This window comes from Strigops habroptila, chromosome 7, assembly GCF_004027225.2.
Source record: "Strigops habroptila isolate Jane chromosome 7, bStrHab1.2.pri, whole genome shotgun sequence".
NCBI classification, from domain to species: domain Eukaryota; kingdom Metazoa; phylum Chordata; class Aves; order Psittaciformes; family Psittacidae; genus Strigops; species Strigops habroptila.
Window position 1 is genome coordinate 13,130,358 of NC_044283.2, and position 22,436 is coordinate 13,152,793.

The following is a 22,436-nucleotide window of genomic DNA, read 5'->3' on the forward strand; positions in this document are numbered from 1 at the left end:
GCTGACCCTGTTTGAGTAAGGGGGGGTGGACCATGATCTCACTAGGTTCCTTCCAACCTCAACCATTCTGTGATTCCATGAACTGCTGACTGAGATATAGCACAATTTATCAGCATGAAGACTGAAAGTGACTGGGCAGCACTTCAGCTAGAATATACTGCGACAAGACTACATTCATTCTGACTATCTAGTTCACTGAACTCTAACCCTAATGCCATTATGCTAGGGCAATTTTCTTTAAATATGCCCACAAGTAGCAGAAATGGTTCTGGAAAATGTGTGAGAGTAAAAAACTCCTCACTGTTTTCATTTTAGCTGAACAATAACTTCCCATGAGTACTGATGGAAAGCACTGAGCCCTTGGTACAGCACCTATTGGAAGCTGGGGGTACGTTTCTCAACATGCTGGGCATTAGGTAACATGCAAAGTGACAGAGAGAGAACCTTAAATCAGTGGGTCATTCAGCTTAGACTGTTATAATTGTGTACCTAACAGATAGGCAATGTGAAGGGGTATAACAGGAAAAGACTTCATTTTTTTAAGTATTTTTAGCCTCACACAGTAAAAGACAGGTTTATCTGAAGATTATTAGCCTTAAAATTATCTTTTCAGAAGAGTGATAACACAATGTTTTGTGGCTCTGCATGCTAGCTGGAGATCATAAGACAGTCTTCTGCACATACAGAGCTATTTCTGTCCCTAATGCTAGCCAGTATCACCAACAATGTCAAGTATCTGAGCAGTAAATGGAGAAATCTCACAGACACTTGTAACAAATGTGACTGTTCTTCAATATCTTCAAATTAATACAGTATAGATTATGTGAACTGTAATTTCATACCAATGCCTGGAACAGGACCTAAAAGGCTTAAAGCCAAAGTTGCCATTCTAAGCATCCACCCATCACAATAACAGTGTTTGCCAATTCATTAATACCTTTTTAAAACAGAGCAGTATAGGGCTGAAGCCATAATACACTAATGAGAACTTATATTTGTTAAGTCATGATCTCTGGTCTAAGTACTCACCATTACTGAAATGTGCCAACTGTTCCCAAAAGGCCTTGTGCAGATCCGTTAAAAGTTCTTCCTTTTGTCGGACCGAGAGATTATTCTTTACAGTTAAATGGTCCAGAATATTCGATACAATATTTAATCTACACTTACATTCTTCTGGTATATAGGACTTCAGTGAATCGAGCATTTTCACTGTAAGCTCCCAGTTGAATAACCTTTCCTGAATGTCCTAAAACAAACATTAAAAAGTCCTGTTTAGAAACCAAGAATGGGCCTTCAGTTGTGCTTGTCCTTCCATTGAAATGTTCATTCACAAACTACATAGAAAACTAAGGAGGCTTCTCAAGACTGTGTGAATAACAATCTTCCTGTACTTAAATACTTCTGAAAATCTTGACTGGTGTAGGATAGCAGTGGCTTTATTGCATGCTCAGTTACAAGAGCCAATCTAAAACTACTGGTGTTCTTCGTAGAACAAGAAAGCTGTCAAGAAAGACATTAAGGCAGGAAAAGACCACAAGCTTGCAGAACAAAGTTGAATACAGAAGGGGGAAAGATGGACAGAAGGGCAACATGGAAGGCCTGGACTTCTTTTTGAGATACTATATGGCACACCAGTATGTGCCTTCATTTTGAAATCAGGACATACCTGATTTTGATACCGATAGGATTCCTTCAAGTATGTGGTCAGCTGGAGTTCAGTAAATATACTAAAAATTAGTATAATTGCCTATGACCTAGCAGCTGTCATTGCACTATTAGAGGAGAGTTATCAGGGTTACAGTAGGGAGCAAGATTTCCTGGGTGAAATTGCAACTGCTTTAGACAATGTTGCAAGGTTGGAAAGAGTGTGATAACTGCTGTAGTTAATGGAGACACACATACCATGACCTCTACAATGAGATGCAAGCATCACAGTAGTGACTTCAGGCAGGAATATTTCCTGTATCTGTATCCAAACACCTCATCTGAAGTCTGCCCATCTGAAGGAACTTACTTTACAGTAGCCTTGTATGGGTCAAGTGTGATCAGCTGCAAAGACTATTTTCATTCCTTGCAAGCTTAGTTTATTTAACTGCTTCAATGCAAAACTAACAAGCTAATAATTACTGTATCTGTTTATTAGTAAACCAAATAAAGCTAGCTATCCATTTATTCTTCAAATTACTAATAAATGCAGTGGGCCAGACTCTGATTGTAATGTTAATCTACAAATTAACTCTTCCAGTAAGTCCTGTGCAAAGCGAATAAAGGATGTTAAGATTTAAAACAACATAAAGCACAGTGCTGATGCATTTATAAACACATTTTTCCCTCTTAAGACTGTATCACTAAGAGATGCTAAGGCTTTTCAATTCCAGTTAAAGTCACAAGACACAGAGACACACACAGATTTCTCAGTGAAAGTGGAATAAATACTTTGAAACGAAATGTCATAATGCTGAGGGTAACGATTCTCCTTCATTAGATCTAGTGCTCTTGCTCCTGGCACACTGGCTGCATTAGTATCACTTTTTCCTAACATGACTGCCTGAACAGTATTTTGAGACAGAGAACTCAAGTGCAGAGAGTTCATCCTTGTGTGAGTCTTCATAAACTGCAGTGGAAGTTGAGGTCTTTATAACAAAACTGAAAGAGCAATTGAAATAAGCAGTCTACACCCTTCCCGAGGCAGGACTGACAGAATCTGTACACTTGCATCAATTCTTTGTGTTCAGATTGACTAAATCTCTCTCAACTTTTATTTCTCTTTGTACTTTACCATTGCCTGCAAATCTTGAGATTCACTTAATAAGCTTTCTACTGCAATCATCTTCTCGGTCAGATCCATCATTATCTTTGTTGCTTTGGCACTTGAGCACTTCAATTCATCCAAAAAAGCCTGCTGGGCTTTGTCAGTCTGCTTCCAGAAAGTTTCCATCTGTGGAATATGAATCAAAAACCAATCCATGTTTCCTTATCAATCTCTAGTATTTTATTACAGCAAGAGGTATGTAAGTCTACTGAGATAGAAGTCACTGAGACTACAGCCAGCTTTCAGAATTACAGTGAATATTTTGCAAAGCTAAAGAGCCTATTTACTGTATGATGATACACATATTGGTGGCACATAACCAGTAGGTCAACTCTGACCTTTCTAAATGTAGTCATTTGGTATAACTTGCTAAGAATTTGTTGTTAGTTCTCCACATATTGCATCTATAAAAGCCAATCATGTTGTTAGTATTAACGGGAAAATGAAAAGGAGATAAACTGCAGCTCCTTTTTCCTTTGAGTCTGTTTAGCTACCAGAAGCAGGCATTCCAGTCAAACAAGATTTTTGCTAGAAACGGAAAATTGAAAATTGTCACAGTTTTTCACAGTCAAAGTCTTTCAGAGCCACATGCTACACAAGCACTTTATTACCTGTACTGGAGCTAAGTACTTTGTGCAGTATCAGCGCAGCAGATGTGCCAATTCTGATATATTATCATATAGGTAATCTCTAGTTTTAAACTCCAATCCCACAAACACGACTGTGCACAACTGTGAATATTCTGTGGTCTTCAGTGGGATTACCAGTACACATAAAGATAAGAGATTGTATTCATCACCAAGATTTGTATGAAGAATCTGTGAGTTTTTGGAATAAAGTATGACTATGGCATCTGTGGGTATGGCAAAAAATAAATCTTTACATTACCGAGGGAAGAGTGGATTAGTTCAAGGTCCTGACCTATATGAATCTGTGTACAGGGAAATAATTTTCAATATGGATGAAAAGCATCTGGTAGCTTAAGAATGCCAGGCCCACTGAAGGATGACTACTGCTGGTGAATAACTGCCTCATGTTGCTCAGCGAGGCTGCCAGTATGAAACTAACTCTGGAAGACTCTAAACAATCAATCTTTCACAGAGCAAAGTTAAATTGCAAAAGAAACTTGGCACAGATGTACCATCGTTACCAGGACTTCCACTATAAAGTGAAAGGCACAGAGAATCAAGAGAAAGTTGAGAAAATTCCCAGTGAAGAACTGAACCACTAGATATTAAAAAAATACTAGCTCCTCTATATAAAAAGCCCAAGGTTGAGATGACGGGCTGTTTAGTTCACGGCTGAAGTGCCACAGTCAATCAGCACAGGCAGCTCACAGAGCCATTAGTCTGACTAGTCAGTCTTCCATTTTCATCAACAGTAAATTTGCTCAAACCTCAAAAACAGGACTGGGAACTAGAACACCTGCCAGATGACTCAGTTTACTGGAAAAAATACACAGAACATTTTTAACCTCCAGTTGTCTAGCCTGCAAGCTATTGGATGTAGTGACACTACTGATGAGAAAAAAAATTAATCTTTGAGAATCAAATGCTTTCTATCAAACTGTATTTTTACATTAACAATGATGTAAATGTATCCTAATGTGCAAAGGTGCTGTCCTGGGTTCAGCTACAGCAGTCATTTCTCTCCTTCTTAGTAGCTGGTGCAGTGCTGTGTTTTTGACTTTCAGCCTGGGAACAACGCTGATAACACCGATGTTTTTAGTTGTTGCTAAGTAATGTTTACTCCGACCAAGGACTTTCTCAGTCTCATGCTTTGCCAGGGAGGAGGGGAAGCCGGGAGGAAGCAGAGACAGGACACCTGACCCAAACTGGCCAAAGGGGTATTCCATACCATGGCACGTCAGCCCAGTATATAAACCAGGCGGAGTTGCCTGGAAGGCCCAGATCACTGCTCGGATCAGGCTGGGCATCAGTCGGCGGGTGGTAAGCAATTGTATCCTCTCCCCTTGTTATTTCCCTTATTATTATTATTGGTGGTAGCAGTAGTGGGTTCGTATTATACCTTAGTTACCGGACTGCTCTTATCTCAACCCGTGGGAGTTACATTCTTTTGATTCTCCTCCACATCCCTCTGGGAGCAGGCGGAGAAAGATGGAGGGGATTGAGCGAGCGGCTGTGTGGTTCCAAGTTACCGTCTGGGCTTAAACCACGACAGGTGCTAAAGAAAAATGTTTTGCTAAAGTGAATGTGCAAAGCATACTAAAAGGTAGTACAGTAATTATTTTCTTAGTACCTATTTTAGCTGAAAGAGTTTTATACTCTCTTATTACTCTCTTAGTTATGGAGGAATGAAGAAAACAAAGTGCTAGGACCAAAGTCCTAAAAGTCAGGCTATATTCAGGCTTAAAATAAATCTTTACCATCTGACAAGCAATAGACACTTCTCAGCTCTAAAACCAGTGTGATAAAACAGGCTTTTTTATAAAAAACATATTGGTTCCCAAAGGGAGTTGGAAATACTTTGCTGGAGCAATGTAAAAATGCTTTCAGGACTCATACACATCTAAACTACAGTGAACTAGCCAACAGTTAAAAAAATAAACAAGCATTCCCCATCAAAGAATTAGATTAAACTTTAGAAAAAAAAAAATAGGTAGTTACATTATCTATTACGTATTCAGAATATTCCCTTTCTTTCCTTTCTAAGTCTTCTAAAGTCTGGTACTCCGAATTATGAGCTCCTGACATCTCAGTATTCTGGAGTAGAGAGTCAAGTTGTCTTTGTAATTCTCCAAAATCCTGGGGAAAAAAAGCAAGTGATATGTTAAAAAGAAAAAACAGACATAACTTCTAAATTCAGGAGTGAATTTGTATGTCAGTTCTGGCTTGCGCCTAGGGAAGTTGACCAAGAGCATTCAGAAAGTTCTGTCTCCGGGTAATGCACCTTCTGCAGCAAGCAAAGAAAAATCAAGGTATACAGAAGTGCACTGAAACATACGGTGTATATCAAGGAACTGCACTTAATATATACATTTCCACTACTATGTGAGTACAATCAAGACTGTTGTCCACTTTCACTGAATTCAAGTTTTAGTAAACACTGCTCCGCAAGCTTTCATACTAATAATCCTTTGAATTTATTCACAAGTATTTTATTTTAATGCACATGCCCCATCTTAAATGGCAGCTATGAGTGTACGCACAGCGTTGAAAACCACAGACAGTATCTAGATATGATCATCAGACAGTGTTTTCTGCAGAGTGCTAGCACACATGGATGAACACACCTGTAACACTCATAAGGGACAAATTACAGGCTACCTGATTATATGGGTTTTTAAAATCCTTTGAAACCAGGATAATTTTTTCTGAAAGCTAATGATACCGACAAATACTAGTCTTCTGCATTTCCTAGTAGGTTAGTACTGAAATGGATGATTCTTCAGTTGCTGAAATATGCCTTACATAACAAGTATTTACTTTTAATACCACCCAATTTTGGGTGTCAATGCATTAACTTGATACCCTTATGCCTTAAAGAAATGTGACCAGATTTTGACAAGCTTCACAAACAATCTCGTCAAAATCCCATGACTTCTTCTTACAATGCAGAACTGAAAGAGGAAAATGCTGTCTGCAATAGATCATATAACCCTTCAAGTTTCCAATGCAGTATTAAATAGTTTCCCATGTTTGCTTATTACCAGTGTCTCTTTTACACAGTATTTTTATAACCGGCCTTGCTCTTTATGTGATATCCCAACTCTAAGGCTGTCATGTTTCCAAGACCTTTCTCTTCATAGTATAGGACACAGGAATCCCATACTGACAATTAAATAACTGGACTACTCGAGAAATTACTGCATTTAATAAGATTTAGTGCTTGCCTTGCAGCAGCTTAGTTAGATGTATGAAGATACTGGTGCCATCAAGCCCAACTAAGGGTTAGGCTATGGGAAACATGCCTAATCTCTATTACCTCTCTGTTTATAATTTGAAGTCATTACCAGAAGGAAAAGGGATTTGCACATCAAATCTCATTTTTCATTTAGTAAGTACAATCAACTTTAATACTAAACCTGAGGATTTAAGGTAGAAGAATGGTTTTGAGGCAAAATGCATTCTGATATAAATCATAAGGTACAACTACAGAGATTCCTGATAATAATTCACAGATTATTAGACTGCACAAACAAAATAAATCTCAACAACTAGTGTTAACAAGCTGATAGACTAATGCCTAAATGTGAAATTCCATCTGTATGTAAGAAAAAAAATAATCATTACTATGAAAAATTAGACTAGGCTCCTTAGAGAAATGGTGGAGTCTCCTTCAACCCAGGCTTTTCTATGACTCTAATCTGGAAAATGGAAAGTGGAACCAATAACTCTCCTATTTTGTTTAGTTTCATAAAGCTTTTTTCTCTTTCTAATAATCTTAAAAATAGTACGGTCACTCCTCCTCAAATGCAATTTGGTTGTTGATGTATGTGTTCTAGTTCATAAGTGGCATATGGATTTCGATACAAGTATGTGAAAGAAAAAAGGACAATGAGGAAAAGAAGTATATCTTCCCTTGATGAAAGCCTTGTGTTTCTTTCTGGTACTTTTATCCCCTGCTATTTTATTATCAGTAATGACACATGGGACCAGACAAAGACCTGATAATTAGAGATTATTAAATCTAAATACGGTTCATACTGTTCTGTTTGCTTGAATGGATTCAACTACAAAATATTTTTATCCTTAACAGATTACGCAGATCACCATCCTGATGACCTCATCTAATAACAAAGAGGAAATGCATACAAGGTAATGGAGAGAATCAGCTAACAACAGAGTGTCTTTGCATTTCTTCTGAAACAGATTACAAATGACATTGCTGTTAAAAAGGAGCAGGTGAGATAGCCTGCTATGGCAGCCTGCACCAACTGGTGGGATTAACTCTTATTTTCTGTGGTTTTAAATCACAACCAACAAAACCACTTACATTTTCTTGATTTAAAAGGATCTTCTTGAACAAATCATCAGTAACCTTCTTTTTATGATAAAAGTCTGTGACGTATATTTTGAGAATCTGAATAACCATCTAATTAAAAGGAAGGAAACAAAACCCAGTGTAAGTGCCTGTTCAACATCATAAGGACATTTTTGTGATAACTCTAGTTGATTTACATCAATCAGTGAGACTATAGTGAATAATGAGCAAAATAACAGAAGCATCATAAGCAACTCTGCTGTACTTCCATTGTGAAAAACTCTTTGGCTTTGGTTTCAGTAAGATACTGGAAGATGGTGTTATATTCTAACAAGGACAAGGACATAATCTCATACAAACTTGTAGCCAGACTGACACATTTGAAACTATCCTTTATTGGAGAAAATGCGGATCACTTGAAAATATAATGTCCATTTTTCTAAAGTTTAATGAACCCCTGAAACTGGAAGATACTAACATATTCATTATAGAATCATAGAATAGTTAGGGTTACTATGATTTCAACTGTAGTTGGCCAAATGAAGTATTGAACATTTTTATATACCACCCAAAAGTAACCATCTCAAGTTCTAGCTACCTCCTCTCACAAAAAAACTACATCCATTTTCCAGCTGTGTGCCTTTTATACATTTTTTTTTTTTTAAAGACTGTAATACTAGCATCTTCAAAAAGATGTTTTTGAACACTGGGATAATTTCTACTTAACCTCTTCTCTCCTGCCTCAGTTAAGAGTGTCGGTGTAAAGACAATTCACTTCATCGTTAACTGCTGCAGCAATTTCCAACGCGAAGATAAAAATATGTGAAATTTAACAGCCACCTGCCTGTTACTCATGTACTTGAAAACAGATGATGCAGAAGTTGTCCATTTTAAACATACAAAAATGTAAATAAAATAATATTTATATATAAAACCAGTTATTAAAGCCAACATTTCAGCTGAGCAGAAGCTGGAAAATATGTTATAATTTGAGCTTAGTAGAAGAGAAAACTATAAAGCAGCTGTGTTTTGGATCACACTTGCCAATGTTTTGGATAGGAGTTTGACAAGTCTGAGCATACACAACCAACATAGCAAATACTATAAAAAAGACAAAAACAAAAAAAAAAGAATTCAGGGAAACACAGTAGGACATGTTTCCTTTTCCTAGACCTGATGCTAAGAAAGACTGACTGAAATCAGAGAAAGCAAAGTAGAAAAGTAAGAAACTATTCTCTAGACCGAATTTTTTTTTTTGCCCTTTTCCCTGCTAGCAAAACTATAAAGCTATTCAAAGCTTCAGCTAAAGGTCAAAGTCATCTGCCTTTTGTGGTAATTTCTGGTGGGCCATGAAGTGTGTTAAATGCTCATTTTTTCAGTGTTTCTGTGATTACATCACCATGTTGTGACTTTACCTTCATTTACAAATTGATGATTAACTTTCAGATCAAGTTCAACCTTCCCTAGTAAAGTTAAACTTCCTTTTGGAATCTGATCTCAAGTTCCCTCTCTTATTTACTTAAATGGGAACAACTCATCAGAAGAGAAGCTGTGTTCCAGGTTTACTTTCACGCTTCTTCCTTTGGGTTGTGTTGACAATCCCATCCCTTGAAATATTCTCAGTACATTTAATAAACTGTAATATTAACTAGGCTAAAACTCAGTAATGGTCATGATTCTGTCCCTGATCATAACTAATCACCATAATAAATTCTGAGTATTCTCTGGCTTTAATTGCAGACACCCAGTTTTGTTCTGTTTTGTGTCTTTTTGTTGGGTTTTTTTTTTTCACTTTGGATGCTATGATTTGATGTAGGTAGCTATCTATGGTTTAAATGGGTACTTTAATTCCTCAGTCCTACAAAATCATGACTATTGTACTTTTCACAATGGTATTGATTCAGCTGAACCAAATTTTCAATTTTACTCAAAGGCTTTGAAATCCTTGGAGTTGCAATGCACAAGCGTTGTCCTTGAGACACAAACTCATCTATTAAGCAATTTTTCCCCTCTTTTTATGAACCTCAAGTGCTGTATGTTACTCTCTGGCATAAAGTTTAAAACTGAATTTTTATATTATCCAGTCTGACCCTCTGTATTTCACAGCCCAATATATTTCATTATATTTTATTCCTTTAGGAAGCTCACATTATATGCAGAACAGGAGAAAAAATAAAGACAATACTGTAGAAATGTAACTCTGCTACACTACTTCCCAGCTAGCCAGTTGTTTATGTGATTTCCTAAACTGATATTCAACTAAGACGTTCAAAACGAATAGCTATAAATGAGAGATGAGTACCTACCACATGTTTTTCTTTTCTGAGTTCAGTATCAAGAGCCATGAGATCTTTTAAAGTAAGACTGCAAAGGCAGAGCTTAACATCAAAACTAAAACAAAGATTAAGAAAGTGTTAATACCAATCTAAATGAAGGTTACACAAAAGGGCAACACCATATCATAGTTTCATTTAACCATTAAATTTTCCTAAAAGCATTGCCCCAGAACAGCAGTCAAGTCACTACTACATTGCCTTCTCTTTCAGGTAATATGTCTCTACATAAAAGTAAGCAAAAAAACCCCAGGGCTTTTAACAAAGTTGGAGTTGCATTTCCCTTTAGAAAAAGGCAGGGTAAATACAGGCATGAGTGGCTACATCAAGGCTTTAAATTAAAACAGCTATAATGAGTATAAATTTTGAAAATACTCTTCATCACTAGTGCCTTCCACAGTCTCCATAGTGACACAAATATGAATTTCTTTGCTCTTGCTAATGAGAATACAGACACTTATGTATTCATCTAGAGGTACTTTGCCATGGGGTAGCTGAAAGAAAATCAGAGCTGACAGTCCATTTCAATTAGCTCTACCCACTCAACAGTGGCACACCTGAGAAAGGAACTGTTTTCCCACAATAAAATATGAGTAGTTCCTATTAAGGCAAAGAGGACACACCACTGCCACTTGCTGTTCTCAACACACCTGGTGTGTGACTTGACGCTGTACTGTGCAGAGGACTCCATCCTCAGTCAAGCATGCCAATGCACTTGTGAACTGAGCATATGAGCCAAAACAAAGGGATCTCCTTATCCTACAGTGATACACCTTTTACAAGACAGCTTTTGCCAAAGTTCCAATTCCCAGAACTTTGTAAGGAACAAACTGACTTTCAAAGCGCAGCATGATCTATTACTTTAATCTCCCCAACCACTTTTAGGCTTACGAGAAGATAATCCTGTCTTGATGTGGTGAATACACCAGCCTCTGGTTTACACCAGACCTTTAGTGATTGTCCTGAGAATCGCTGGGGCACACTAGGAAATGACCTAGATGGCAGGTTTACTGCTTACCTCTCGCATGTTAGTACTTCAGGGAAGCTGGTCACCTTGAGGAAAGCCCGAGCCTGAAATCTGTCATCACTTGTTGTGGAATGTATTGTTGTGGAGGAACTACAGTCCTCTTTGTCTCCCTGGCTCAGCGATCCCAGACTGCCTGATGTAGATGTCTCCATGACCTGATTAGGTAGAACCGCCTGCTTTGGATTCTCATGCAAAGATGGATTGGATGAGCCATCTGCCAAAGGCTACAGTCAAAGAAAATTCACAAGGTCAATTAATACAACACAATAAGGAAATAAACATCTCATCAATTTGCAGTGTTTGCCTTCAAGCGAAAAATTAAACAATATACACAGCAAAAGTGTTTCCACATAAAGTAAGATTCTCCATACTGACAGGTCTCTGCATTGCTCAGAAAAGCACTCTTTTGTCGTGGTATTGGCTTGGTGCCTGCTTTCTTATCGAAGGACAAATCCTTGTGAGGTTATTCTTATGGCTTCTTGGACAGACCCAACTTCCAAGGGAAGACATGGTTAATGCTAATGGGAAGAAAAGGCCTCTTGACTACAATGAAAATCGACCAGACATCATGTGAAGCACTGCATGTTTCACGGGGAGCTGAAAGCTGATGCCTTACAGAATAAGCCATCAGTCAATGGACTTTAAACATAGAAAGATCTCTGTTAAGCAGATCGGCAGTAAGTTTTCTTCCATTACTTGACTCTGCAATTTACTCTGAAACAGAATGATTGCCATTAATGTTTACAAGTAGAATCTAAAACCTTACCCTAAATTTCTGATTGATGGGATAGATCACTTTTGCCTTTAATGCAAATGCCGTAACATTGCTGTTCAGAGGAGACTCACTTTCCTGTATGGAAAAGAACACAAAACCATTGGAAACAGCAGCAGATCTGATGGTCGTTCACTGTAAGCACTGTATGCCCCTTTTGTATACACAACTTCCAAATTCCTATTGATAACTATTTATTGACTGTTTCTATTTTCACTCAAGAAGTCTTCTCGTAAGGCTCATTCCGAGTATGAAATCAAGCAAAGGGAACTCTTGTCATTACCACTGCTCCAAAATGTTTTTAGTCCTGCAACGGAAAATACGCAATAGCAGGTATTTACAAGTTAGTTTCATTTTGTTCCCCTCTCCCCTCTTTAGCAGCAACTAAAGATTTCACATGAGAGGCTAAAATAACAGAAACTACTAAAAGATAAGCTCCACAGATATCATCATGGCCATAAATCCTTTGAATTTAAATAAAGAAATAATGGATTAAATAAAACTAGTCATAATTTTTCCTAGGCAGAACTTTTATAGTACAACCCTTACCTATAATCTAGAGAAAATACCAATGTTCTTCCAAAGAACTTTTTATAGATAATGCATTCTTTTCATACAATCTGCTATATCATGTAATCTGACTTTCTGCTTGTCCTCTTTCCTAGCTACTGCTTTACGCACTGGAACAATGGGATAATCAGCTTTGTTTTGTGAGGTTATGTATGGCTTAATAGAAGGTTGGCTGTAAGCAACAGATAGAATGTTAAAATCCAAGCTTTAGGAGATTTCCTATTCTAACTTCTTTGGGTTTGTCACATGAAATGAAAGAATCTGATTCATCACAACACAATTTTCTTTATATAGATTTTTTCCTAGGAAATATCAAAGCACTAACAGTCTACAAAATAGGAACGGGAAGAGAAGAGAAAATTATGTCATTCATTGGACTTTCATCGTTGCACCTTTTTCATCTTTATTTCATTTATTTCCAGAAGTAATTTTTGGATTTACTGATAAAGTTAGAAGCACGGGGTCAGCATGTAAAACACATGCTCATATTAAGTAGTCCCACTGACACAGTACATATTCAGAAGCCGACAAAGCTGTTGCTCTGAAATGGCTGGAGGCAGAGCAACTCCAGTCCAAAGCCCCAAAGCTGTATTGCAGTGTGCTAGAACTAACACATCCTGCTTCTCAGCAGGCATAGGTAATACCCTGGTATTATTAATACGGTAATTATGGTATTATTGAAATGTGAAAGGTCTCAGAATGAAAACACCTGTTTTTCTAAACCTAACTAAAAGCATTTTCTATCTATGCTTCTTCATGAATTGTCAATTTGATGCTAGAAACCACAAAAGCCTCTGGGAATTGGAACAAATGAATAGCGAAAAAACCCCCCAAACTTCAGTAGTTAGACAAATAGGTCTGGATTAAGTCCCTTCAAAATAACAAGGTTACTTCTTAATGTGTTATAAATGAGCTAATGTTTTGAGGAAATGGATATAGTTGTGAATGGTCACATCTAAAAGACCATGATCCCATTTCAAAAAGACACAAAGTTGTACCATTGCACAAGTTCTCCCATAGGATTTACACTCCAAAAGAGAATCTAATCCATGCTCACTTGTTATGCCTCACTTTAACTCAAGCAAAATGACCAACCATGATTTGTCACCATTCCTGATCACAAAACTGAAATGAAGATTAATTACTTATCAGGATTTAAACCAACAGTAAAATGTTTACAATAGTGGCTATTCTCTCTTTGTCTTAAAACCAGTTCTCGCTACAAGCTAAGCACCAGACTGGCTGGCTTTAACCGACACTTTCTGCATGCATTTAATGTATGTATAACAGACTTCAGCTTCACCAAGAGAAATCAAATCAGCTTTGGGTGAAAGGCAGTGATCTAACAACTTCGCGGCAGGACTGGTTCTCAAGATATTTTGAGATTACATTAAAAAAAAAAATTTGAATTTTTGATTGAGGATGGGTTAAGTATATACCTTCTCCTACTTTTCTTTCCAAATGGTTTCTCTAATTGTCATTGAATCCCAGCTCACCACAGTGGTGTTTCAGTACTTGCAGTCATTTGAACTCTGCACTGTATCTCCAGCTGCTACCTGACAAGGGAACTTCCTCTTTGAGAAAGCCACTAAAGATGTTGCTGTTTGCAAACACACTCATTTTACTTCATTTATTCTTTCTCCCTCCACTGTTCTACTCAGTCCAACTGAAAGTTGGAGACTCTGAGGAGGCTCTAGAAAAAAAGATATTTGTTCCAGATTGAACCTGATCAGGGAACTTTGCTAATGTCAAAATTTTGTAATAAATCTCCTTCTCCAGAGAAGAATCCAGGATCAAATACCAGCACTGATTTCAGTACTTAAGAACTTTTTCTTACATTGATACTGTTCTTTTCCCATCAGCCTTTTGAAATTAAGGACAGCGTAGAGACAAAACCAAAGAAGCCCCTGTCCAAAAAGAACTCAGGATCTCCATTAAAATATCAAAAGTTCCTTAAGAGAAATGGAATTCTTAAGGGGAATGAGTACCTGAAATGGTTGCATTCATAAGCAGCCATCAACTCCCACTCTCCTTCTTACACTTTTTCTGAACACTTTTCAAAAGTTCAATTCCAAACACGATAAAATTAAGATAGTTTGAAACAGGCCCTGAATGTGATCACTGCTACATGCAGCAAAATGGACACCCACCAAGAAGAACAGAGCTTTACCTCCAGCACCATTTCCTCCTCTGATATATAGGGTTCTGCTTTACTTTTCATGAGTGTGTGCTCTCTTTCATCAGAGTTGAAGCTTTCCAGAAGTCCCTGGGAATCATCCTTCTGAAATTTTGAGAGAAAACAAAAAAAATATAATACTGAAATCATACAGATTCACTGAAAATAGCTCTGACAGCAGCCTGGATACATTCACGTCTCCATCCTGAAAATTATTTCATTAGTTGGACATTTTGGAAAAATAAAATCTGAAAATGAATGAGAATTTTACATATTCAGGAAGGAATAATTAGAATTAATGAACTTTATGAATTTGTCAGTCCGGAAGTAGAATTTTAATCTGAAAAGTTGTAAGAAGCTGCACATGTGTCAAATCAATCCATCTGCTCTCAAAGCATCTTACTACCGACTATGGTGTTGAGCTCACAGTCCAAGTTCAAACTTCTCAATTCAAGCATGTTAACTAAAATTGCCTATAATTGCCTGCAGTGAAGAGAATTGAGTGTTTTTGCTCCGCTTCTATGAGAAAAAGTTCCTAAATGAAGTTTTATTTGTAGGAAAGTTTCTGTCAGGGACAATTAACCATCAGAAAATGTTCACCATCTTCCTTCCCCAAAACCAGCCTGTACCATTGGCCTTTACTTCCCTAACAAACAGAGCCGCTGGTACACAGACTGGGCGGGAACAAAACCTCCTGCTGCACATGTTCTTTCCTGTGCACTAGACAGACCCAAAAATAATGCTAATGTTGGTCAATGCATCCAAATACAGCACTGCAAGGAATTATTTAGTGAACGAAGTTCACCAAATCTAGCTTAAGTGATCAGGACTTGTGGAAGTAGCCATGCTGAGTTCACCATTGTACCTCACACTGTAGCCACTCCAAAAGAAAAGTTTGCTTTTCTCAGCTTGTTTCTCCAAGAATTCATATTCATCCCGTATTCATTTTCACTCCTTTATCTCCAACACTGTAATTTTAAAAATATTTGAATTTTTCCAGGATTAACTTCTTTCTTTTTAACATTTCTAATCTCATTGCCTTCCTCTCCATTTAGACTCCTAGAATCATAGAATAGCCAGGGTTGGAAAGGACCTTAAGATCATCTAGTTCCAACCCCCCTGCCATGGGCAGGGACACCTCACACTAAGCCATGTCGCCCAAGAGCCCATCCAACCTGGCCTTGAACACTGCCAGGGATGGAGCATTCACAACTTCCTTGGGCAACCTGTTCCAGTGCCTCTCCACCCTCACTTTAAAGAACTGCTTCCTTGTATCTAACCGGAACTTCCCTTTGTTTTTGTCCTCTGTTATTTTTGCAACTGAAGTGCTACCGAGCATTAAGAAGTTGAACAAAAATAAGTCTAACTGTAATTACTGCAACACTTCATCAAGCTAATCTACTACAGAAGCCTCCAGGCAACGCCATACTCTAACAGCAGAATACTGATAGAAATGTATTCCGGTACACTACATGGTCTGAAGTTTCTTCTTAAAACTATCCCAGTGTGTCCTATGCACGGATGATCAAACCAGTAAGGCACTTAACTGCAAGCATCTAAGTGCCACAGATTCAGGCTGAGATTGACAGAACAGTGATTAATTAGGGCTGAGTGACAAACGCTGGAGGTTTATTGCAGTACATATGGCTGCTTCAGACTCCAGGTACTTGCCCTGCTCCCACTGCAAGGACAACTCAGCTGCCTGGGAAGGTACATGGCATACTTAGGTATCCCTGCTTTTACTTTGGATACAGAAGGCTGTAGTATGTGCAGTTCAGTACTTACTATACACACAATGCACTTGCCCCATCAGTGGGGCGGATACTACAAAGAAGGAACAGGCACAGACAACCTAAGGTAGCAGTGCTGGATTCAGGAAATCAGACCTATAGGATACAACCTGCCCACACTGCAATGTGCTTCATGTGCACCAGCCAGCAGTTTATTTTTCTTTCAAAATAAACAACTCTTTCCCAGCTGCAGCATTGATTTTAATGGCATTTAAGTACCTAAATGCATCTGAAGATCTGGGCCAGAGAGAACTGTCAGTTTCTATTCCCTATTGACATAAATGACATAAAGGGTAAAATTGTACGTAGCTATATTTGAGTTGGTAGTGGCAGTACAATAAAGATACCACCCATTAAGGCAGGGAAGATGAGCAATTGAATCAGAGAGGCTTGCACTTGCACAGGGTGCATTGATCCAGCATTTGAAGTGCCTCCATTACTATGCTAAACCACGGCTTCAAACAGTTCCAAACCTCCTACTTAAAAGCAGTCGGAAGCAAAAGGATTTTTCTCTTATGTCACATTTAATGATGATCAACACTAGCAGATACGCACATGCAGCAGACCTGTTATAGCCGAAAAATAAATGTGGTTAGAACCCAAGCCAAACCAGACACTCCACCGCAGGCCAGCAGAATGTTCCACAGGACTCCAAATTTCCCAGCTGCATCAGTGTCAACCACTGCTACTACATCCAGTCAATCCAGCATGACTTGGGACTAAATGTGATGGGGGAAAGAAGCAGAAGTCAATAACAATTCTCAGAAAATGTATCTGCCTGGTAGTGTTCTGTGAGTATGTGCTGCCACTGCAATCCTCGAGTCCAAACTCTCACTTCATTTAATAAAGAGATACGAACTATTCACCGGTCCTTAAAACACCAAGGCAGGTATGTTATTAACAAAACCAGATGCTTTAGAAAACCCTGTTAGGGCTGTCAGATGTGTTCTGCCTCTTTTATCTCTCAGGTATGTATGTGTGTGCCCTCAGTGCAAAGATACTGCTGGGGGTTAGTACTAATTCTCTGCTTGTGATGTTTGTAAAATGAACTCTGGACAAGTTTGTAAAATGCTTTGGAAATCAGATTGTTTTTACTGGTTTAGGTTGGAAATTTTTGTTTATTTTCAATTATCTTACCAAGTTTCTGCAAGCCAGGCACATCCTTCATTATCCCCTATTAGCAGCACAGCCTTGTACAAGAAGTGATGGCTAAGAGACAGTTAGTGGGCCACCCATGTTAAAGATACAGGCCAGCTGGCCAACATTCAGAACACAAATACTGCAACAGCCTCTATTTTGAGTCAGCCCGTTTGTTCAGTAAATTGATGAAGAAAGTAGTAACAGCCTTCCAGCAGAGGTGTCAGGTCAGTAACCACCTCCGCCGAGCTCACTCCAACCCCACAATCTCCGCTCTGGAGCCCTGTCCCGGCCGCGCCGCTCGCCCCGGAGCCGCCCCGGGACCCGCGGCCCAGGCCCGGCTGCCCCGAGCGGCGGCCCGGGCCGAGCCGAGCCGGCAGCACCCCCGGGCCTCGGGGAAGATGCGGGGAGGTCGCCGCCCCTCACAAACCAGTCCCGACCCCTCCAAGCTGTTCACCCTGGCACAGTCCGAGCTCCCCCGCGGCGGAGGGCAGCGGGGTGGGCCGGCTGCCAGCCCCCCGCCCGCCGGCCCCGCGTACCTCTCTCCGCCGGCGCGGCCCAAACGCGCAGCGGTAGAGCAGGGTGGCGGCGGCGGCGCCCAGCAGCAGCCCCAGCAGGACGGCGGGGGCCAGCAGGGCCGACAGTGCCTGTAGCGAGTGAGGCCAGAACTGCAGCCCCACCGCCCGCAGGCAGCCCCCGGCCGCCGCCATGGGGCTCGGCCCGGCCCGGAGAAAGCAGACGGGAGGTCCCGCTGCTCGGGGCCCCTCCGCCGCCCGCCCCCCGCCCTCGCCGCGGTGGGAGGAGACCGATGGCGGGTGATTGCAGAGGCTGAGGCCCGGCCTGCTTTGGGGGCAGCGCCCGGAAAGCGCTGGAGCGCCTTACGCGCCCGCGGAGGAGCCGCCCGCCGCCATGCGGCGGCTGCTGGCCAGCTTACTGCTGGCGGTGCTCCCTGCTGGGCCTTCCGCGCTCGCCCTGCCCCTCGCAGCGGCCACCGGGTGCGCTCGGGCCTCGCCGAGCTCCGCGGAAGGGGCCGGGGCGCCGGGCCCGCCCCGGGAGCCCTGCGGTCAGACGGCGGCTGTGGTAAGGCGGTGCGCCCGCGGGGCGCTGCGCGGCGCCGGGTCAGCCCTCAGCGGGTCGGATCCGCGGGCCCAGGGTGGATGGTGGCGGGCGGAGGCGAGGCCCGGGCGGAGGGCGCAAGGGGAGCGGTGTTTGGCAGAGCCGAGGCCGGGGCTCGGCTTGGCGGGGACGCTCGGACGTGCCGCATGCTGGCAGTGGCCTCGCTTCGCTGCTCTGCTCAGCAGAGAGGCAGTTGGTGGGTGCTTCGTTACCTAGTCACGGCACCTTTGCCCACTGGTGCCAGCCCGCTGCTAGGAGTGACAGTAGCCGTTTAAAATACGGCTTTATTTTTTTCATCCTTTCTCCTTACCTAGATACGTATCCGCCAAGCCATCTCAGAATGTGTCAACATGGTTTCTTCTGCCCAGTGTGGAGAGTACCCGAGGCGGCGGTGGGGAATGGAGGGAGTCACGAACAATAGTTTGTGGTGTGGTTACGAAAAGGCCATTCAGCAGGCAATAACATTGCAGGAAAATGAAAAAAAACCCAAAACAAACCCATCCAAAACAAACAACCCCCAAACAACCCACCTCATCTTTCCACCAGAAGAAACAAGCTCATGTGAAACTTGGGAAAATGTCTGCTGGCAATATTACTGCATTGAAGTAACTACTTCTGAAGCATAGTGTGAGTGCTGGCCTGTAGAATTGGCACTATTTGCCAGTGTAGAGCCCCTCGTAACACACTGCAGCAGAGTGGAAGAATCGTGCTGAATATCCGGCCTATATTTTCCAGTGCAGACTATTGAGAACTGAATGTCTGATAAGGCAGAAGGAAAAACAAGGAATGCTGTAATGCCATTTCTCATTGACTCACATGGATACACGAACACTGTAGATCTTGTGCATGAGCAGTTGTAAAACCACAGATGAATGAATGCCTGGACTCTGTGGAAATCAGGAGCCATTTGTACACTGATTACTTAGGAAATAAAAAGTAAAGCTTGTTAGATAGCAATCCACATTTTCTGTATGCCTTTATGCATGCTTAGACCACTGTCTTGTTACAGGCTCATTTACAAAGGGACTGTTGACGTTTGACATTCACTTCCGTGTATATGCTGGTATGCATGAGAGTAATATTTGGGATTTGTATTATAAACAAGATTTATTTCAACATTTAACATAATAGACCATCGTATTGGTGCTTTGTATTTTCACCAGTGTTTTACGGTTGTGTCATTACATCCATTTAGTGTACTAGTACACATTTTCTTAATGGAGCTGGGGCTCTAGACTGCTCTAGAAATACCTGGCAAAGGTTAATTCCCTTTTAACATGTGATTTCTATTGCTGCATATCCATGTCATAAATGGAAATAGATATGTATGTATACATATCCACTAGCCAATTTTTTGTGCAAGTTTGCCACTGGAGTTTCCTGTTCTTATCTTTCTGTGTTCTTGAGGTGCTCGGCTACTCAAAATTCAGGGTCATACAGATTGTTTAAGCAATGAGAAGAAATTAATAACAGCATTAGAGAACTTTGGCATACAACTAGGTATTTAGAAATAGCCCCTGGGGTCTCCCAGAGCTGTGTCCTGTGGCTGCTTAGAGTGTGTTGCATGTTCCAACTTACGTTCGTTCCTCTGTCCTTCCTTTCTCCTCCACAAGAGCTGCCTTCAAATCCTGTATGTACTTGTATTGCAAAGTGGTCAAAACCCAGGGCTCCTGGTGCATACAAATTTGTGAGATGTTTTGCATTTTCTGTTATTTTGAGGGAACGTGCCCTCTCTGAAGTAAGAACTATTTTCGCACAAGGTTAACTAAACTTATAGCTCTAGCAGTAGTTGAAGTGATGGCTTCTCTGAGCAGGCAAAGAAGAAAATTGCCTGTAACTTGCTGTACTGTAACAGTGGTGTTGACATAAGTCAGTGCTTAACATTACTCACATGTAGTGCTTGGGAGCAAACAGAAGCAGCAAGTGCAAGTCATGTCATTCAGTGAACTTACCAGATTGCTGTTAATCAGCTGACATTCCTAACTCTGTATTATCTCCTGCAAGGAAGCATTTTTATTAAATGAAAACTTGCTTGCATGACTACTAGATCTTGATCAAAACACTGGGCATTAACAATCCTTAAAAACACAGGTTTCTTCTACTGACATTTTAGAGCTGTGATTTCTGTAGCAATCTCTGCGGTCTGTGTACAGGCAGGAGGCTGTCACAGATTGCCTCATAGGCGGCAGTTTTTAGCCCGTGGTCTATTTGAAAGGCTCTGTGTAATACTCCAAAGGAAGAATGAGCATAACATCAGCAGACTTGTAATGGACATATTCCTGCTGACTCCAAGTGATGGCATTTTCCCGTCCTCAAATCTGCCTTTTGAAAGAAAGGTTATTTTACAAGAACAAACTAATAGCAAACCCTTCTGCTCCATTATTTCACAGAGGCTCGGCCTGATGATGTGAAGTGTAAGTACAGTTTGAGCCCCAAGTGTGCATAGCCATACTGGGAGACAGCTGAGCCTCAGACTGCTTGACAAGCTCTGCGAGACCTCTAGAGCCATGTTGTATCTCTCTTGTGGTAGTTAATTTTGTGAAACTCAACGTGTAGTGGAATAAGGTTCTGTCTAATAGTGATGCATGAATTCAGTGTAAGAGTTCAATATTAGACATTTATCAAAACAGTTCTTTTTTTGATAATTTTTCTCTTCTGTATTAACTTTAGGTTATTAAAGATAATCTTTGGCTTCAAAAAGAGATGGGATGTCTGGGAATGACAGGTATGTAACTGTTTTCTCTCTCTTTTTAGCACTGTGGGAGTCCCAGGACTCCCAAGGCATGGATGTAGGGGTGGGTGGGGGGCTGAAATTGTGCCCTGGTGGTCTGCTTTCATCAGTGGGACTCTTAATCCTGGGCCACAGGTGAGTGTTTGCCTAGAAGTTAGGAATAAGAGTGCTCTAGGCTCCCTAAACAGCTCATCTGGAGTAAAGCCCCTGTGAGAAGACCGTAGTTCATACCCTGCTCTGAATCATTTTCAGGAATAGCCCTTTTTCCTCAGTAAACATAGTGACATAGGGGAGTACCCTTTGATAACCAGGGTTCCCAGTGTTGTGGAAAAAACATATTACTTAAAGCTGATCAAGACCTTGTTCCTTTTCAGAAGCTAACTTAACCTCTATGCATTTAATTGCGGTGTTGCAATACCTACTCTTGAAGGTATTTTCAAAGACCTCTCCAATTACAATAACTAATATGCTTTGTGCTGGACCAAGTTGTTAAAGACTTACAGACGTAGGGCGTCTGGAATTGTGCTGGGATACTAATACTCTTCACAGCAGGTACCAAGTATACTTGTCACTGATCTCAGATACATACACAAAGCATCTTCAGTGGTAGTTGCCTAATCTGATAGGGGTAGGATACTCGGATACTTAGAAAAGTCCTTTTAGTCTGGAGGAGCTGTGTCTGGGCGCTGACTGACACAGGGTCTTTGTGTACATTTGAACAAATCACAGTTCTCTGAGTCTCTGGTCTTTATTTTCTTTATATGTGTATAATGAATAGTGTGCTACCTTATGCAAGCATAGTGGTGATGAGTACCCTGAAAGATTATGACATCCTTATACAGTGCATTAACAGGAGGCAATGCAATGTCTGAAATAAACCCCCCAATGGCTGTGGTTCCCCAAGAGGTGATTTCATTGCATGCATTTGCCAAGAAATTACACGCTCTGAAGCAGTCATCTAGTGAGATGCCTCTAATTTCTTTGCCTGGTGCCATGGCTAATTCGCAAATGAATTTATTAATTTAAAT

At 40.6% G+C, this 22,436-nt stretch overlaps 2 protein-coding genes across 14 annotated transcripts in view; one reads left to right on the plus strand and one right to left on the minus strand.

Moving 5' to 3' along the window:
* The window catches only part of EVC (EvC ciliary complex subunit 1), a 54,827-nt gene extending 35,028 nt beyond the window's left edge, over positions 1-19,799 (minus strand). The window contains exons 1-9 of one of the 5 annotated variants that reach the window (XM_030493344.2): positions 18,988-19,799; positions 14,629-14,739; positions 11,883-11,966; positions 11,108-11,340; positions 10,063-10,147; positions 7,769-7,867; positions 5,440-5,577; positions 2,780-2,938; positions 1,030-1,246 (exon numbers count right to left, since the gene is read on the minus strand). In XM_030493344.2, coding sequence (XP_030349204.1) covers positions 1,030-1,246; positions 2,780-2,938; positions 5,440-5,577; positions 7,769-7,867; positions 10,063-10,147; positions 11,108-11,340; positions 11,883-11,966; positions 14,629-14,679 — 1,066 coding nt within the window. In that variant the 5' untranslated portion in view covers positions 14,680-14,739; positions 18,988-19,799. Of the gene's footprint in view, positions 1-1,029; positions 1,247-2,779; positions 2,939-5,439; positions 5,578-7,768; positions 7,868-10,062; positions 10,148-11,107; positions 11,341-11,882; positions 11,967-14,628; positions 14,740-16,979; positions 17,849-18,100; positions 18,328-18,495; positions 18,515-18,987 lie in introns of those variants that run through there. The other 4 variants (XM_030493345.1, XM_030493341.1, XM_030493340.1 and 1 more) reach the window with 4 other exon arrangements.
* Positions 18,411-22,436, plus strand: part of EVC2 (EvC ciliary complex subunit 2) — a 76,458-nt gene continuing 72,432 nt past the window's right edge. For 2 of the 9 annotated variants that reach the window (XM_030493330.1, XM_030493333.1), the window contains exons 1-2: positions 18,416-18,641; positions 21,348-21,402. In XM_030493330.1, the coding sequence (XP_030349190.1) occupies positions 18,471-18,641; positions 21,348-21,402 (226 nt within the window). In that variant the 5' untranslated portion in view covers positions 18,416-18,470. Of the gene's footprint in view, positions 18,642-18,991; positions 19,614-21,347; positions 21,403-22,436 lie in introns of all 9 variants that reach the window. The other 7 variants (XM_030493331.1, XM_030493334.1, XM_032920090.1 and 4 more) reach the window with 6 other exon arrangements.